The sequence below is a fragment of the Xenopus tropicalis genome, chromosome 6 (assembly GCF_000004195.4).
Source record: "Xenopus tropicalis strain Nigerian chromosome 6, UCB_Xtro_10.0, whole genome shotgun sequence".
NCBI lineage: Eukaryota > Metazoa > Chordata > Amphibia > Anura > Pipidae > Xenopus > Xenopus tropicalis.
In genome coordinates, this window is record NC_030682.2 from 123,667,081 (window position 1) to 123,686,711 (window position 19,631).

Consider the following 19,631-nt stretch of genomic DNA (forward strand, 5'->3'; position numbering starts at 1 on the left):
AGAGTAGCAAACCCTACCCGGCGCCCTCCACCCTGCCTACGTGTGTCCCACCACCCGCTCGCATATAAATCCCTGCTCTCAGGTAGGAGAGCCAGCGGGAAGTAGGGATTTATATGTAACGATAACGGAAGCAATCCCCATGATCATGGCCCCCTCCTGCAACTGTGCAGTCAGCTTTTTCTATGATTATGCCACTGGTCACTTTCTAAAAGTGACAACATAAAAACAAATATAAAATTGTTAAAAGGGGTTGCTTCACAAGACTCTGATAGTATTCACAAATATTTTATCTATTTCTATTTATTTTTCTAAAGTTTATATTTTAAGAATGAATATGTTTATTTAATTCCCTCCTCATATTTCCCATGAGGAAGCTCCTGGTCACCAACTCTGTTACAATTTAATATAATTTTTGTCGCTATTAGTAGCTTTGAGATGTCAACAACTGATGTATCAAATTGTAACATTTACTCTAAAACAAACGTTGCAAACCTTCACATGGAGGAGCATGCTCAGTATGGGTTGAAGCCGCTGCAAAGAAACTGATCCTATTGTAAATATTGTAGAGCAATTTAGTTTAATTTTGTATGCGTTGAGGACTGATTGTTTCATATACAGCATGTCAGAGGGCTGGATTTTATTGAAAATAAGGTGTTCAAAAAAAAAAGTCTTTGGAGCTGAGTGTGCATTATGCAAATCCCACTAAAGTTGATTAGTAAGGTTGGCCCATGTGTTCATCTTGATCCTGGCCCACCAGCTGGAACATACCATTCAGCACTGAGTTACATCTGTCTGGCATTTATAATATGTTTATGGGCAATCACCATAACCTCATGGTTCCTTTACAACTGAGACATTTGTTTTCAATGTTTGAACATGGCCACACCTTTTTGTGAGATCTATTTGGGCCAACAGATCAAGTAGTGCATGATATGTCCACTAGGCAAGCATTCGGACAAGCACTGGAAAGCGGAAGGCTGTGCAAAGCCATGTCTGTGATTTTCAGGACAATCCCTGACCTCAAACTGATGGAAATAATTGTCAGACAAATGTTATGCCTGACAGAGCAAAGGACAACCAATGGGATGTAACTGAATGGTGTGTCACTTAAAGGATGATTCAATTACTAAGTACTCTGTGTATGGCTTAACCTACTAAGCCTTCATCCGACTGCTATGGGCTCCTGCTCTGGAGCAATGTTTGCAGAGGGTTTAGGGCTATGGCACTTGTGACCATTTCTGTGTTTTTTCTTCAGCTTTTAACTACTTGCTAATGATTAAAAAAATGCCCCAAATTGGCCTCCACTGCTTTCTAGTTGCTGTTTGTTTTCTTTTATTAAAATTTGAACTTAATTGTTACTGTTCTTTCAACAAAGAAACCAATTCTACGGTGATAAAAAAAACCCCACACCGTGTGCTAATAAAACCTGTAATATTATTTTATTATTCTTAAAAACATAATAATAATAATTAAAGAGAAAGTTGTATTCATGCAGGTACGTGTATAGAGTGTTTCTTGTTCTGTAATTGCATTGCCTACCCAATCACTATGTGCAATTCAGTTGCACATATATAGTGAATAATGTTCTCCCTATAGTAAAATATAAGGATAATATAAGTTACTGAGGAGTTCCATGACCATATAAAAGCATAACGCCAAAGGCCTTTTTAATATTCTTATATTTTACAACAGGGGGTACATTGTTTATTACAATACACAAGTTTCATTATTATTTACAGGATATTCATGGCTCTTTTGTATTATATGTTTTTTAAACACAGCAAAGTGGAAAGCTGACTGAAGGGTTATGTATCTGGAGTCATAATCATAATATAGTAGTAGTAATAGTCAATCTCTCCAAAATAATTTGATATAAAACAACTGTCTGCAAGTAGGACTAACAGGGCCAGGCCCAGATTTGTGGGCAGGCCACAAAGGCCTGGGCCTAGGGGGGGCAAAAATCTGGGGGCGGCATGCTGCCCACTGGCTACATATGAACTAGTGTTGGAGGTGATCGGTAGCAACAGTCAGGAGGTGTGTGTGAGCAGGGAGGTGTGAGAGCAAGGAGGCGCATTCGAGCGGGGGAGGGGGTTGTTAGCAGTGGGGCGGGCTCTGCAAGTGGCCTAGGGGTGCCCTATCTTTAAATCCAGACTGTATGAGACAGTGGTTAGTTGAGGCTCATCTCTTCTGCAAGCTGGTGTACACTCTGAGTAATGTTTGAGAGCTGCTTCCAGGCTTCTTTCTGCGAAGACTCACTGACATCCCTCCGAAGCTGCAAGCTATTCATATCGTAGCACAAGCTGTCCACATGACCTTGCATGCGACGGATTTCATTATCTCTGTCAGCAATCTGGGAAGAATAAATACATTTGTTATCTAGTGCACAAAGGTGATAGTGTGTAGAAGTGTGTAGAAGGGAAGTCATTGTGAGGAATGATAATGAGGCATGATTCCTGGCACCAGGAAAGTCATTAAAAAAAAAAAAAAATAGCAAGCGCTACGCACATAAACACTGTATACAAAGCAACTGTGCCCAAACTGCACTGAGTTGATTGTATCTATTAAGGTGAAAAAAGTGAAAGGCATAAGGGCAGATCTATCAAAACACAAGTTCAAATCCCGAATGGGAAAAATTGGTACGGATTGGAAACGAAAATTTATGAAGATCGCAAATATCATGAAAATGCTTACGAAAAAATCGTATTAGTCACGATAATATCATATTGGCGATCCGAAAATCACTAAATTTTCGTACTGAACGATTGTAAAAAGCGAAAAAACTGATCCGATTTTTTCGGGTGAAAAATACGAAAAAGTCAGGCAAACGTCGAAAAAGTCGCGCAAGATAGGAAAAAGTCACGGATTGGCCCAATTGAACGAACGCCCGGAGCCTTCGTGGATGAGTATATGTGCCCCATAGTGTGCGGAATTGCAACTGCTAGGTGTTCTTGGTTCTCTTTTTCTGCAATGCACATAGGCATGTACTGTATTTAACTGCACTTTCAAAGTCTTATGCAATTAAAGGGTTGTAAACATACAGCATGGGCCCTAATACTCCTGTTAAAATGCATACCGTGATACTGTGATCCAATCTTGGCTCTGAGGCCAAAGGTTACAAGCAGCCCATCACCTATTGGGCCAGCTTGGGCAAAGATCCACTAATTTGGCAACCTCAATAAAAGAATGAATGGCCTGGTTAAATCATACAAGTAGAGGATCTGTTATTTGAAAACCCTTTTTTCTAGAAAGCTCCAATTTACAGGAATGCCATCTCTCATAGGGTTATATTTATCAAAGAGTGAAGTGAGCTCGCTACAGTCTGCTAGAGTGAAATTCCGCCACTTTCCATTCATTTCTATAGCATTTTGAAATGCATATTTATCAAAGGGTGAACTTTCACTCTAGCAGACTTCTCTAGCTCTAACGTCACCCCTTGATAAATATACCGCACAAACTCCATCTGTACTATTTTAACAGTTTTTATTACATGCGAATATAAATAAGATAATAAATGTCCAATGGAACAACTTAATGAAAAGTCAGGTTGGAACTAGTAGATGATGCTTCACAAGTGTGTTTACTTTGAATGTACAAACTTCATAGTTAAAAAGGCTAATTTCACATCTATACACAAGTTTGTTGATGTTTCCATTGCAGCCAGTGTGGTGAACTTTTGCCTTCGGACTCGCTACTGGGTTGGATCTGCTCAGCATAAGCCAGCAAAGCAGGCGCTTTCAGGCCAGTTTCCAATCCACTCTGCTGTGTGTGCCTGCAAGCAAGTGAATGCTGTGCAGATCCATGCAGCGACTTACAGTGGCAGACCTGCTTCTCTCAGGCTGAAAAATAAAGCCAGGCTGAGAGCAGCGGAGCCAACGCACCGTGGGGCCTTAGACTAAGTTTTTGTGGGTGGATAGAAACTCGAGCAGATAAGGCCCTGGTGAGACTTCAGCATTGGACCCCAGTGCTGCAAAGCAGCAATGCTATTCACAATGCCACTGTGCTGCCCATATTCTAGTTCAGTGCTGTCCAACTGGCGGCCCGCGGGCCGCATGGGGCCCGCGACCCCCCTCTGTGTGGCCCCCCACCTGTCTGGCTGCTTTGATGGCTTACCTTTGAGTAAGCATTAAATGGTATCAGTACTGAGATTAACTGCCCCCCCTGCATGGTTCTCACCTCAGATTCAGGCTGTAATCCCTCTGTATTGTTTAAAAATGTAATCCCCTGTGGTGTTCACACCTTTTAATACCTGCATTGTTCACCCCCTGCAGTGTTCACACCTCAGGCTCAGGCTGTAATCACTCCCATTGTTCCCTTCTTCACACCTCAGACATAGGTACTGTAGGCAGAGTATGGCACATACAGCCAGCATAGGGCAGGCAGAGTATGGCACATACAGCCAGCATAGGGCAGGTAGAGTATGGCACACACAGGCAGCATAGGTCAGGGAGGGTATGGCACACACAGGAAGGGTAGAACAGGCAGAGTATGGCACACACAGTCAGGGTATGGCAGGCAGAGTATGGCACACACAGGCAGGGTAGGGCAGGCAGAGTATGGCACAGAGGCAGCATAGGGAAGGCAGAGTATGGCACACAGAGGCAGCATAGGGAAGGCAGAGTATGGCACACACAGGCAGGGTAGGACAGGCAGAGTATGGCACACACAGGCAGGGTAGGACAGGCAGAGTATGGCACACACAGGCAGGGTAGGACAGGCAGAGTATGGCACACACAGGCAGGGTAGGACAGGCAGAGTATGGCACACACAGGCAGGGTAGGACAGGCAGAGTATGGCACACACAGGCAGGGTAGGACAGGCAGAGTATGGCACACACAGGCAGGGTAGGACAGGCAGAGTATGGCAGCCCTATGCTGCTTGTGGGAGGTGAACCTGGCAGGGGTTTGTTGTGGGAGTTTGTTAGCAGTTGGAAATAGCCATTAAATGGTCCCAAAGGAGTGTAATTATGTACTGGGGGTTGCTCTACTATCCACAGGGGAGGAGGAGGCATATGGCATTTAAGGGTATATCTTAATATGACATAATTCTTTCACATATGAATGATGGTTGATATCCCCACTGTAAGGACCAAGCATTTGGGACTTTGCTGTGCTACCACCATTGTGATAAAATAGGTGTGGTTTGAAGTGGGTGTGGTTTCAAAAAGGGGAGTGGTCAAAACTGGCCTCCATTAGCGGCCCTCCACCATGTATGCTAGAGAAATTCCGGCCCTCGGCACCGTAGAAGTTGGACAGCACTGTTCTAGTTCATAGCCCTTTATCCTTGGTTATATTCCTGGCTCATTGGTTCTTTTGCTTATTTTGTATTGCTTGTGGTCTGTTCCTGCTTTCTCTCCTGTCCATCCCATGCTTAGTTCTGTAAAACTGACCTTTGCCTGGCTTATGACTATGTTCCTGGCTCATCCTTGTCTGTACTGTGCCAGTAGGTGAAATAATTACACAATTGTCCCATGCTTTTACAGACTTTTGTTATGACAACTATTTTATTCCTGTAATTTGTTATTGTGTGCTTGATTGTTTCTTTACAATCGAATGAAAGATTAAAAAAATTGTGTCCATAATTAGGCTTGTCAGCAATTAGCACCCACGGAGTTCATTCCTGATGTCCCAGGCTAGATCAGTGTAACTGGCTTCAGACAGTCAATTGTGTTACTACCTGCCTTTGAGGCACATAGTTGTAATTCCATTGAAGATGAAAATTCTCTCCAAAAAGTCTGAACTGGTATTCACTTGTACAAAATTCACAGTTTCCTGTTGGCTCTAATTTTCTTGGACATTTCCCCATACTAGACTAAGTTGTCAACACAACATAAAATTGATGTTACAGTATTGTTCAACAAGCTCTCCATGATGGAGTGATAGATAAGGAATTTCAATCAGTTTTATATTAAATACACCCTGTGACACCTGTGTTACACTATACAATGCTTCAAACTATAATTAATTCTTTTGTACCTTATCCATGGATTTTGATAAAAAAAAAACACAGTCATGTTCTTGTTTTTAGGACCAGAGCTGGGCCTAGAGCCAAGGGTGCCCAAGACAAGCCCTTGTTCTCCTTTCACTCTCGCTTGTCTTCTTACATCAGGAAGCAGAGGGAATTTGAGTAGGCAGCAGGTATGTGCCTAAGGTCCTAGCCCTACCCCCCCACATGTCCTAGCCACATGCATATGCTACCTATCCCAAGCTCTGGCCCTGGATAAGGATAGAACTTAGATATTGGAAATACTAAATCTTTTTGAGGTCTGTGATGCTACCATTTTGGTAAGCATGGATATCCACACTTTATACCTCTGTTATGTAGGAAGCAGGGCTTGGAGCTGTAACAAGGTATTTTGAAACAAGAACCAAGATTTATTTTGAAGGGTCTACAGAATTTTTCATGGCTTTATTAAAAGTAATTGTTGGAAAAAAGCATTTCTTTTTTGGGGATCAATTACAAAGGACAGCTATGGGCAGTAATGTGGCCCCCACACATATGCAACTATTTACATGGATTGTTTTTAACATATTCATGTATATAATACAGTATTCAAATAATATTGTCATCGTAACCATTATTACATAGATGGCAATATTAAGTTGTGGGAAGGCCCTATTAAGTTTGCATGGGTAGGGCACATTAACAGGGATGCAAGAAAGATTTGGTCACAGAAGTTTTGGATGCTAGTATGTGGAAACTGTTAGAAATCCCAAAATTAGACATTTAAAAAAAAATGTCTTCAAAAGTCTTCTAGACTCACCTGTTAGCAAGTTTACACCTAGCAGTCTTGTGAGGAGAATCATAAAAACAACATTTGCATAGATTGTAGACTTGCTCCCAGCATGTACCACCATTTGCTGAACAACCATTAGGACCATGACACACAGGGAGATTAGTCGCGCCGTGACAAATCTCCGTTGTTGCAGGCGACTAATCTCCCCGCAATGCCATCCCACCGGCTGGAATGTAAATCACCGGTGGGATGTCATACGCAGCGCCGCAATTTGCCGAAGTTGCCAAAGTTGCCTTGAGAAAAAACTTCTTCAGCTTTTGGCAAGTCGCGCCGCCGCATATGCCATCCCATACGCCCATACTGTGGGATGGCATTGTGGGGAGATTAGTCGCCCGCAACAACAGAGATTTGTCGTGTGGCGACTAATCTCCCCATGTGTCACGGCCCATAATGGCATATCAACAAAGAGATATTCTGGTCAAAGCAGACATAGGTTCTGGCAGGCGAGGAACACAGAGGAAAAAATGGACACATTTTCCTGTCTGTCTTGTACAAACAGTAGCAGTAATCTACATACATGCCCAATGATACCAATCAAAAAATATGTACTCGTAATTCCACATTTGTGTTCTATTTTATTAAATACCCCTGTGGCATAAGCCTAAGTAAGTAAGATCACACAAAAAGTCAAATTCCAAATTAAGCAACACAAGTGTAGTATTCATTGTAGCTATACACATTTGCAAATACCGGCCCACTTAAGCAAGACACACAATATGGCAACTTAGGTACCAAATGATTGACTAAGAAAAGGGTAGGTTTGCAATCCCTTCTGGAAAAAAAACAGCCTCTCTATATTTTTGCCTTTCCTATTAATAACATCAGCATCAAGCATCATTTTTACTGGCCAGGCTGGTAAAATACCAGCCAAGTGGCAACCTTAGACAATGGGGTGATTGTGTAAAATTGCTGAAAAGCCTTAAAATCAAGTTGATGCATTCTACTTATAGACTTACAACTGTTGAAAGGTTTGTAAAACGGTTTGTAAATCACAGTATCATATATTTATGGTCCCTTTTCTATCATTTTATATTTGATATTAAGATACTGCAAACACTTATTAAGCATAATTATTATAATGGAATTTTATCAGGGTATTTTTTTTTTTTTTTTTTAAAAGGTTTTTATTTTCATTTTCTTTACAAACATAACATAAAAGCACATTCACATATACAGTGTATAATGCCATGACCGTATACAAGTATGCAATAGCAAGGACGATTGGATACAGTGGACATTGCCTGATCTAGTTGCAGAGTCAAAGTTAGGGAGGAACTTTATTACCAGACATCCTGGTGTTATATCCTGAGATTCTCGCTAGAGTGTGCGTCTAACCAGGGAGACCATACATTCTCGAACTTATTTGGGCAGCCCCTAGCCAGATATGTCAGCCTAATAAGTGGGAGTCTAGAGTGGACCAGTTGTACCCATTGGTGGAGGTCGGGGGGGTGGGGGCTCATCCACTTCATTGCAATTACCTTTTTGGCGTAGAAGTATAGTGATCTGAGTAGCGTTTTAGTTTTATTCAGAGGGACTAAGTCTTCTATAAGTCCCAGGAGACATACCTCTGGGGACAAGATACCTGGCAAGGGGATTTGTTCATTTAAGTAGTTAGTTACATCTGTCCAATATTTAAATATTGTGGGGCAGGTCCAAATTAGATGAAAGAACCCGGCTTCTGTCATTTGGCATTTCGGGCAAGAGGCATGTTGGTTCTTCCCCATAACCTTTAAGCGCATTGGGGTGATATATGTTCTGTGTATTATTTTAAATTGGACCATCTTGTCCTTGGTGGATATCAGAAAGCTGTATAGATCATCTGTTACTTCTGCCCACTTGTCGTCATCGAGTTGGGGGATATCACCGTCCCATTTACGTTTAGCTGTGTCAAATGGGATCCCAAGACTTGGTAGGAACATTTTGTATATTTCAGACACCAATTTTTTGGGGTTTGGGTCCCAAAGTCTTGTTTCAAAGGGGAGTTCTGCAACCTTAATAACTTGAGAGCCAAATTGTGATATCATTGCATGGCGTAGCTGGAAGTACCTATATATTTCCAAGTTTGCCTGGTCTAGTTTCCCTTTTAGTTGGTCAAAGGATGGGAATATACCTTCTATTAGGAGATCTTGCAGGTGGCGGACTCCCAGTTTAGGCCAGTATTTAAAATCGGGGAGAAGTAGTAGGTGTTTGAAGTTGGAGTTCCTCCACAGTGGGGAACGGGGAGATGGCAGATGCATAAGTTTGGGGAATAGGGTCTTAGTGATTGCCCAATTTTTTTGTGGGACTTTAATAACTGGGGGAAGTCCTAGGGTGTCTTTAGCCTTTCTATAGGGGGCGTTTCTCAGGGCTTCCATAGACTCCGTGCACGAAGCCAGTAGTACTGTGAGGGGATTGTCCATCTCTTGGCTAAACCAACTGTGCAAGAACCATAGTTGTGAGGCATAGTAGTAATATTGTAGGTGAGGAAGGGCCAAAACCCCATTGTCTTGCGGGGCCATTAATGTACGTCTATTAATCCTGGGAGCTTTGTGCGCCCAGATGAAAGGGAAAAGGATTGAGTCAATGCGCTTGAATAGTTGTGGGGGAAGCCATACAGGAGCATGATGTAGGGCATATAGGAATTTGGGTAAGTATACCATTTTAAATAGATTTACTCTACCCCATATGGACAGAGGGAGACCTTCCCAAAGCCCGCTAATTTCTTTAAATTTGTGTATAATTGGGTCGATGTTTTTTGCAATATACACAGTAGGGTCTTGTGATATTATGATACCTAGGTATCTGAATTCCGTGACCCATTTCAGTCCCTGTATATCATCTCGCACTTGGGGGCCCTCAAGAGAAAAGAGGGTTGATTTAGTTTTGTTTATTTTCAGACCACTAAATGCTCCAAGGCTGTCTGCTAAGTTGATGGCGTTGGTAAGGGAGTCCTCGTGATCTGCAAGGAACAGAAGGACATCATCCGCGTAGAGGGCTATTTTTTCCTCTAGCCTGCCATATTTGAGCCCTTGTATGCTGGAAGTTTGACGGATCAGAAGGGCGTATGGTTCTATTGCGAGGGCAAATAAAAGAGGGGAAAGAGGGCATCCCTGCCTGGTACCGCGTGAAAGGGGGAAGGGTTTGGAGGAGACATTATTAATGCGAATTTGTGCCACTGGGGAGAGGTAAAGGAGCTTTATCCAGGAAATAAAAGTGGGGCCAATACAGAATTTGCTTAGTATTTTCCATAAGTATGGCCATTCTACAGAGTCAAAGGCCTTTGTTGCGTCTAGTGACACTACAGTTCTGGAGCCTGTGTTGGAGTGATCAATTTGGAGGTGGGTATAGAGGCGCCTTAAATTTATTGCCGTGCTTTTATTAGGCATAAACCCTGTTTGGTCTGGGTGGACGATGGAGGCTATGACTTTATTAAGGCGCTGAGCTAGGATTTTCGCCAGTATTTTTACATCAGTATTTATAAGGGAAATGGGTCTATATGAGTCACATAGTTCAGGATCTTTTCCTTCTTTGAGGATGAGCACAATTATTGCGGCATAAAAGGAGGGGGGGAGAGTGCCTATTACTTTGGCTTCTAAGAGGGTGGAGTGGAGTCTAGGGATTAGTTCTTCGCTCATCACGCGGTACCAGGAGGCTGGGAGACCATCTAGGCCCGGGGTTTTCCCAGGGGGGAGGTCACCTATTGCGTCCGCTACCTCACTTAGGGTTATTGGGCTGTCTAGATAGGCAGATTCTGTGTTACTAAGCGTGGGGAAGGAAATATCTTGCAAAAGTTGTTCCATATCTGGCTCTGTGCATGCGGTGCGTGAGGTATATAGGTCTTGGTAGTATTCCGCGAATACCTTAGCTATGTCTAGTGGGTCAGTGGCATAGGTACCTTGATTGTTTTTGATTCTTGCAATCATAGTGGTGGGGTTGCTGACTTTGGCCAAGTATGCGAGGGTCTTCCTATTCTTGTCCCCTTGGTCGAAGGCTCACTGGCTAGCATATAGTATTTTTTTGCGAGTGCAAGCAGTTTGTTTTAGTTCTAGCTACCTTTGGCCAGATATTAGTAGCTGGTGGTTGTAGTCAGTGGTGTCCTCACTGTATGTTTTCTCGGCTAGGGTGACTGCCGCCTCTGCCTCATTCATTTCAGTTTTGTTTGCCTTTCTGACTGTTGCTATTGTGCTTATGAGAGACCCCCTAGCTACTGCTTTGGATGCTTCCCAGGTTGTGTTGCTCTGACTGGTGCCTGCATTAGTTTCCCAGAATAGTTTATAGTCTGTCTTGCAGGTTTCTGCTACTACACTATTACTAAGCCATAGGGGAGAGAGTCGCCATAGTTGGTGAGTGGGTGTATTCTAGTGCGTATTTTTAGGTGCAGTGGTGCATGGTCTGATAGGGCTCTGGGAAGGTATGAGGCTTCTGTCACCCACTGCGTAAAGTCCGGTGAGCCTAGAGCCATGTCTATGCGTGAAAGGGAGCTTTTGCCTATTGAGTGGCAGGAATATTGTTTATCAGTTGGGTGCTTGTGTCTCCATATGTCATGTAGGCCATGGGCCTCCAGCCAGTGTTTGAGGTGACCACTTTGATGCGTTGCTGTAGAGAGTCTATCTACAGCAGGGTCTACTACTGTGTTGAAATCGCCCATTAAGACCAAAGGGCATGGTAGGTATGGGGAAGTTTTCTCAAAAACAGTGTCTAGGGTCCCACTGTCAAAGGGGGGGGTATGTAGAGAGAGACTATTACCATTGTTTGGTTATTGAGTTTGCAATGGAGGATTACGTATCTGCCATAGCGGTCTGTAGCTAGATTCAGTAGCTCAAAGGGTGTATGTTTGCGGACAAGGATTGATATGCCCCTAGAATAGGTGGAGTATGGTGCATGGTAGGCAAAATTAACCCACCTTTTTTTAAGCGCCAGGAGTTTCTGTCCTACCAAATGAGTCTCCTGTAAGAGGAGAAGATCAGGTTTATATTTATTGACATAGTCAAACATAAGGGCTCTTTTAAATTTAGAGTTTAGGCCGCGGATGTTCCATGATATAAAGCTAGTTTCCCCCATTGTAGTGGTGTTGAGATTTCAGGCCTAGACTGAGACTTCGTAGGTTAGCGAAGCCTAGGGGACTTCCTTGCGTAGTGGGGTCGGCAGTAAAGGTCATAGCATGTTGTGCGATAGAATAGTGCTTCGAACATAAACAATAACAGTAACAAATAAACCCATCCCATCCCTCCTTAACCCTCCCTGCCCATCTATCCAACATAGACGGCCTATACCCGAAACAATTAAACTGGGTTGGTGAAATTTTATCAGGGTATTTTTATTATTATTATTTTAATATAGGGTTGGAGAACACCAAAAATGTTGCCTGCCTTTTGGCACAATAAATCACCTTTTTCAATATTTTAGAGTGCAACTGTGTTTTCAAGAGATATACACTTCTGGTACTAACCATTGGCAGTGAGAGCCAAGGGCTAATACCAGCACCTGATGCTACAACAAGCGAGTGTAGAGTGGTGTAGCTTGTTACCAAAATTGTGTGTTATGGGTTACATGTGGCATTTGGGTTACATGTGGCAGTTCATAATATCCCTTATCTATCCAGTTTTTTATCTGGACATCCATGATTTTTAAATTGTCACAGTAATGTATTGTTATAAAAATATCCATGCATTCACAGAAAGTGAGTGCTATTTAACTGGTAAGTGCTATGCCAGTGCAGTGCTTTGTGTGCTAGCTGGGGGCCTGGCCAGTATGTTCCAGTTTTTAATTGAGGAAGGTTAAACATGACACAGTGGGAGCTCAATGCTGAGGTCTTTGCCCAACATTCTGTAACTTGCAGGTAAATCACTCCATAAGGGGAAGGGAGAACAGCTGGTAGCCAAGGTTTAGCAGATTAGATGGGGGTGGGTTTTAATCACCTTAGAGCAGTTGCCTTGGCCGGAGCCAGTCCTGGTTAGCCGGCCTTCTGATTTGATGGATTAGCTTCTGATCTGGGGACCCCTGGAGCTCCGGTCCTAAACAGTTTGCCAACCCCATTCATTTTATTCTGCCATGGGCCTAAAAATGGCCCCAAACTGACTCCCACAGACAGGTCACAGAATTTATAGGTGAATTCTGATCCCCTATAATGACTAAATTCTAGTATTTTAATCTGTTCAATAATATCATTATAATTAGCTTTCCCTGATGAGAGTTATGATTAGGAGATCATGTTGCCATTGTTACATTACTTCTGTATTATTACGATTGTGTTCTCTAACCTTAATATTCTATGCATATGGCTGACTGCAGTCTGACAAAGCTGTATTAGAACTGGCACACATTTGTAGAAGAGGAGCTGAGAGATTAGGGTGCTGCCAGTGCCTTTGGTCTGCCAGTGCCCTGCAAGAGTTGCTATATAAGGGCCAATAATCTTCCGACTTCGGTCCGGTCAGACAGAATCAGCAGCTTTACAGTGGTACAAAGCTACTTTACTCAATCACACTATTATGCTGGAACTTTGGGGGAAAATACTTTTTTCACTTTCCAATTGCATTTGTCATTGAGCCCTATCATTTCAAAATCCAGGCAATTTGTACCTATGCTATTTTAAAATCACACTTTTAACCATTACTTTAATATTTAAATTACCCCTGGATTAGTCTGATGTTAATAGCATAGTACAATGCTGTTTGCAGAAAGTTGGGACCCTGTGTAAAATATAAAAGTAACAGAATGGGATGATTTGCAAATCATTTCAACCCTATATTTGACTGAAAACTGAGAAATGTTATTGCTTTCCGAAAAATATATGCTTGTTTTGATTTGATGCCAGCAACACAGACAGGGGTATGTTTCCCGCTGGGTTGTCTCAAGTCTTCTTTTAACAATACTCTTGTAATTAAGAGTTGTCATACACACAGGGTGATCAAAGAGGTTAAATCAGGCCAACTCTAGTAATAAAACGTTGCTATCAAACTGCAGATTTCCAAAACCAATTTTAAACAGAGTCTAGTGCCAGTCTGCCATACAGTCGGGGGGTCACAACCTGTTTATAAAGCATGGTGATTAAATGTAAATCTGCAGCAGGACTGCACTCTTTTAAAGGAGAACTAAACCCTAAAAATGAATATTGCTAGAAATGCCATATTTTATATACTAAACTGTGTGCACTAGCTTAAAGTTTCAGCATCTCTTTAGTAGTAATGAGATAGGTCTTTACAGCTGTCAAAGGAGCTCCCCATCTTGCATTCTGTTAGACCTGTTGGGGGCAGTGCAGAGCAACTGTTGAGAAGTTAAACTTATCTATCAGCTTTATGTTGTGACATTTATATTGTATACATACAGTATATAGTGAGTGGGTCCCTAAGCTCAGGTAAGTGACAGAAGCACAGAGCGTGTGCAGTGAATCAGCAGAAAAGAAGATGGGGGGCTACTGGGGGCACCTTTGGAGGTACAGATCCTCTCTGCTAAAGGGCTGTGGTTGCCTTGGGTTGGTACATTTCTAGCCTATTTCTTAGTTAAGCTTTAGTTCTCCTTTAAGGACTTTCTGAAATTTCTCAAAAAAGAAAAATCAATGTTAATATCATGGGTAGTAGAAAAAAGACGTCCAAACAGTGCTCTAAATGCATTTCTTACTCTCCCTAGAGACAGGCCATATCTCATGAGTGCCATTTCTGCCCTTTTGGTCGACTCTAAGACCATTAGCATTATAACCCTTCCATCTGCTGTCAAGGTGCGTCCTGACTAAGCACATCAGTGAGCTGTACAGTTGCTGCATATTACCCTGCCTAAGCACAGCACTGAGTGCTAGAATTGCTGCATACTAGAATACTGAAGCTGTCCTGTTCATAAGTACCTGCAAAACACATCAGTTAGGTTCTTTACTTGGAAAATGATTATACCTAGAATTTTGTTGGTTATATTTATAGCATGTTTGATGGTCATCAAGAACCCAAAGGTGAAATGTGCAGGTAACAACTGTACTAAACCTAATGAAAAATGTCTGCTACGTGCATAAAGTAGAAATGACTTCCATGGAACTGGAAGTATTGGCTCCATGGACATGGAGTATTGGCTACATCTCTGCATTGATACATCTTGCTCTGGGAAACTGGAAAGAAATGTTTGCCATTTTGTGTGAGCAAAAGAAAGGATGTTGCATACCCAAAAGCTTGCATTTTGTTTGCCAATTAGTCTTTATGTCTTGATGTCTGTGCTAGTTCATTTAATCCTAGGCAAGTAAATACAATCCTATAAACAAGGAATTAGGCTCAACTCCTCCCACCAAGAGATTAATAACCCTCTGTTAGTAAATGAGCTAATTAAGGCTTTCCTGACAAATAAACTTAATGAGCATGAATTCCTTACTGTAACTTTACAGATTTATAATGAAATTAAATAAGCCCCTTGAATAAATATGGCACATTTTCCCTCAAGTGGAATAGCCAGAGGTCAGGGTCACTTCCTGGGGAGCCCCTGCCATGAGGGGAGCTGACAAACCCGCCTTGGGCAGTAGAGCCCCACAAGTTACTAGGGGCAGTAAAAAGCCGCTCCTGGTAACTTGAACTTCCAATTTTTTAAATTTGAATTTTGGCTCTTTTAGTGCAGAGAGTGCTATTTTAGCTAAAATACATAAGATCATTTACTATGGAGGCTTGTAAAGCTGCTATGGAGTACAGAAAATGTCTTTTGCTGAAAGAGGACTAGGAATCAATTACTGAGTCAACTGAACTATAGAAATAATGCTTAGAAGTCAAAAATAAATAAATAACAGAAAAGTACCAAATTTTTTTATGATCTTTTATGATCTTAAGACCCCAGATCAAGCCAGAATCAATCATACAAATATATACTGTAAATAAAACGCAATATTTATTTACCACCATGCCAACAAAAGAAAAAGGTTAAAAACAATTAAAAACAAAGGCAAAGAAGGAGGGGCTCTTACTTGACCTATTATTGAAGTAATCATTCCTAAATCCCATAATAAACCAGATTATTATGAGCATATATTAAAATGATGTGAAAACCATGGGCATGTAAAGACATAATACTGAAACATCAAGCAGCTAGACTGGGATAAGTCACCCTATCCTACAGTTTATGGCCAGTTCACACGCACAATAATCAATCATCCCATACCATATGTCCCTACATGCTTATATGATCATTATTAAGTAATTGAGCATTAAGGAGTATTAATCAATTCTTGGCACAAACAGGTAATGCCTCCAATATGGTATTGAAAGTTTCTTTCTTATAGGGGAATCAGCTCGCCGTACAACCTTTGTATTATTTCACCGTGCCCCCATAATGTTCATAAATGTGCGTCACCATCAGTCATGTTAATAACACAATGGTATCTCAGTGGCTGTTCCAAGATATTTTGCTTAAGGGCTCTGGCACACGGGGAGATTAGTCGCCCGCGGCAAAACTCCCTGTTCGCGGGCGACTAATCTCCCCGAGTTGCCTACCCCTGCCATGTTCGCCGGTGGGATGGCAGAGGGAAGGCAACTTGGGGAGATTAGTCGCCCGCGAACAGGGAGTTTTGCCGCGGGCGACTAATCTCCCCATGTGCCAGAGCCCTAAATGTCTCCAAATGCCATTTACAGCTATGTCACACTTAGCTGGACTCTTACACTCCCAGCATAGCCCCAATAACGTGAACACCCAAATAAGCATTAAGTGCAGATCGGCAATTAATCTTATGCGATGATACTTATCCACTCATGAGTTGGTTCCAAAGGCCTTTAGTGTCTGTAGTGTCTTTCTTACAGTAAATGGAGTTGTGTAATAAAATGGTGAAAATACCTGCTAAAATTTGGCTTCCGGTCATTTGAAATAAGGCGATACAGTGAAGGAAGGAGCAGCATCCACTATGTAACGATCGATTGATCTAGCCTAGCCTGACTCCTTCCTATACAGAAGGAAGGCTAGGCTCGATCAATCGATCGGTCAGTGGTCCCCATTTGAAAGCTGCAAAGAGTCAGAAGAAGGCAAAAAAATTTAAAACTATAAAAATAAGTAACGAAGACCAATTAAAGAATTGTTTACAACTGGCCATTCTTAAACATACTAAAAGTTAACTTAGAGGTGAACCACCCCTTTAACTAAAGGGCACTGGGCCTCCAAACAAAATCATATTAGGACATAAAATATTCTATTCTAAAAAAAAATAGATTGCCTAGGACCATACTTGGTCCCCTACACTTCAGGTCCCCTAGCAGCTAAAGGTTTTCACATCTAGGGTTGCCCAAAATTACTCTCTACTTTTTCTACAAGGTGCAATTTACATTTTGATGCTGCAGGCAAAATGGTAGTTGGCTAACTGAACAATCATTGGAGAGTCACTGTTCTTGCTTGACTGATAATTTGCCTCCCTGGCCTATAGCTGACAAAGCAGATTATGCTACCATACATGAATAGGTTGCTTGCAGATTGCACATTTCTCATATGACATTCTGATCCTATAGAGTATGTATGTACATATATTTTTTTATTTATTTAGCACTACTTATGTATGCAGCGCTGTACAGCACAACAATAAATGAATAGAACAAACAGGGGTCATTACAATAAAAACATACAAATAAATACAAAATACAGTTAAATAAATATTAAGAGCTAAATGTCCAAGAGACCAGAAGAAGGAGACCCCCTGACCCATGAACCTCATACTCTGTGTAATGTGTTATTAACAAAAAGTCAGAGCATTTACATAAGTTGTTACTCATCTTGCAATGATCTGTAACTCGTGCATTGACTGGAGCATAAAGTACAAATGTGCCCCTTTATTTGTCCCTGACAGATTTTTTAGTTTTATTTTTGTATTTATTCTCTTGGCAGTGGCGCTTTTGTATGCCAAAAACAGGGGACGATAGCAAAGTAAATTGCTTCCCATGTGTTTTATGACCTGGAGCCTGTGACCTTTTTTACCACAAATACAAAAGGGTGAAAAAGGAGAACCCCCAACCCCCATTTCCAGTACAGAATTCCTCAGTAACAATGAGGCATAGAGAAGAGTGCTATGAGTACTACATGGGTAATTTCAGATAAGCAAGCAATGGAGTTTTACCAGTTTCACCACTCCCTACAATGGAGTAAAATAATTCCTTCTGTGATATAAATAATTATGATTAACAGCAGTCATTGTATCTCCTACTTTCCAAGAAGCAGTAGAATTAATTGGATTCATGACCCTAACAGTACACAAAAAACATCCAAATTATAATCTTCTGCAAGCTCAGGTCTTTTCTGGGGTTTCAGGTGGGGAATGCTGGGAGTTGTAGTTTTGAGACAGCTAGTAGGCCTCAGGATGCCTTTACTCCCCAGTCCCTTTCTTCCCTATTATACCAGGTCCTCCAAGTCTTTATTATCCCTAAAGCTTTAATCTTACATTTTGATCAATCTGCCCCTGAGAGTCTCAGCACCCATAAACAGTATTTAGCAGTAGTGAGAGATTTAGTTCAATAACTGCAATTCCTAGCAGCCTTCTGCCTTTGGATGCTCCATGCTGAATGCAAAGAATACAATGGAAAGGTCAAGTGTTTTCTGGATCCAACAGACAAATATAATCTTGAGGGGTTTTCATAATTGGTCTAAATATCTCACAAAAGCCGTATTATTCTATTCTCAATACTGACCATTGACTTTTCACCCAATTTATTACTCCACCTTGATACACACGTTCATCTATTTTTCTTAGAGAACATGGAGAGGTTGAGAATGCCTTTATCAATGGCTATTAGGCCTGGGCCAGAGACACAAAGAGCAGACTGTCCAGTTAGGCTCTTACCCTCCCCCCTACTTTGCCTTAATGGAGCAGCTGCCTATGGATTACATGGAGAAGAAACTAGAATTTCAGGTTTGTGGAGACCACATGTTTCCTGTACCATGGCTGTTTAGACCCTTAGGCTCTGTGCACTGACATCTGCTGTGCAATTCTGACCTGTATAGCTGAGTCTCTATAGAGGAAATACTCGATCGCACAACACATTATTTATTTATGGTTCCTCAAGAGCAAAGAGAAAGGTCAGCCCTGTTTTGTGGATAACAAACAAACATGTAGTCAATGTCACTATATATTTATAAAATGATCGAATGGGTGTCTAACATACGGATCATATAAAGAAAGAGGAAAGCAGTGGTTACTGAGTCACAACATGTACCCCTAAATGAGCTGAGATTCTTGTACAGTACTGCCCCCCGAAGCCCAGCTACTATGATTCATACGCAAGAATTATTTGAAGAATTACTTGTTAGGCAATGGAAGCCTTCATAGCATGTAAAACAATTTGACAACAATAATTTTATAGAACAGGACTTTCTACTGATCTCTGAAATGAGGGAAAGAAAGACCCAGTTTAAGGGTGACAACACACTGAGCTACTAGTAGCAGCTACTTTTTCAAGGCTACTAAATGCCAGAAAATACCCTGCCATAGACAATACTGTGAGCTGCCTCTGCTAAAACACACGTAGAGACAATTATCAGTAAATGATCAGCATTGTCTTTTTTAGTAGCCACGACAAGTAGCTGCTACTAGTAGCTCCACGTGTTTTCACCCTAAGGGCAGGACCCCGTCCGGAGCAAATTACAATATACTCTAAAAGATCCAAGTGCATCGCAGTCTCTTTCTCACTTAATCTCACTTCTGGAAAGATCTTGGCCAACAGGACTGAATAAACAGGATCGGGGTCACCCATTCCAATGTACTCACCTATTGCAATTCTTTTCCCTTTATTTAAAATACTTGATTTCATTCTGTTATTAAACCTTATGAAGGTGGGTGGGATAGAGAAGCCATTTACCCCAACTATGGGTAACTTCGATTGTTATAATTCATCAAGACAAAAATGCAAAAAATACCCTCATTTGA

General features: G+C 41.6%; 1 protein-coding gene across 1 annotated transcript in view; it reads right to left on the minus strand.

The window, feature by feature from the left end:
- Positions 1–1,414: 1,414 nt before the first annotated feature.
- Positions 1,415–19,631, minus strand: part of LOC100495020 (trichohyalin) — a 53,586-nt gene continuing 35,369 nt past the window's right edge. The window contains exon 11 of the mRNA XM_031903976.1: positions 1,415–2,350. Within this exon, the coding sequence (XP_031759836.1) occupies positions 2,168–2,350 (183 nt within the window). The 3' untranslated portion in view covers positions 1,415–2,167. The remainder of the gene's footprint in view (positions 2,351–19,631) is intronic.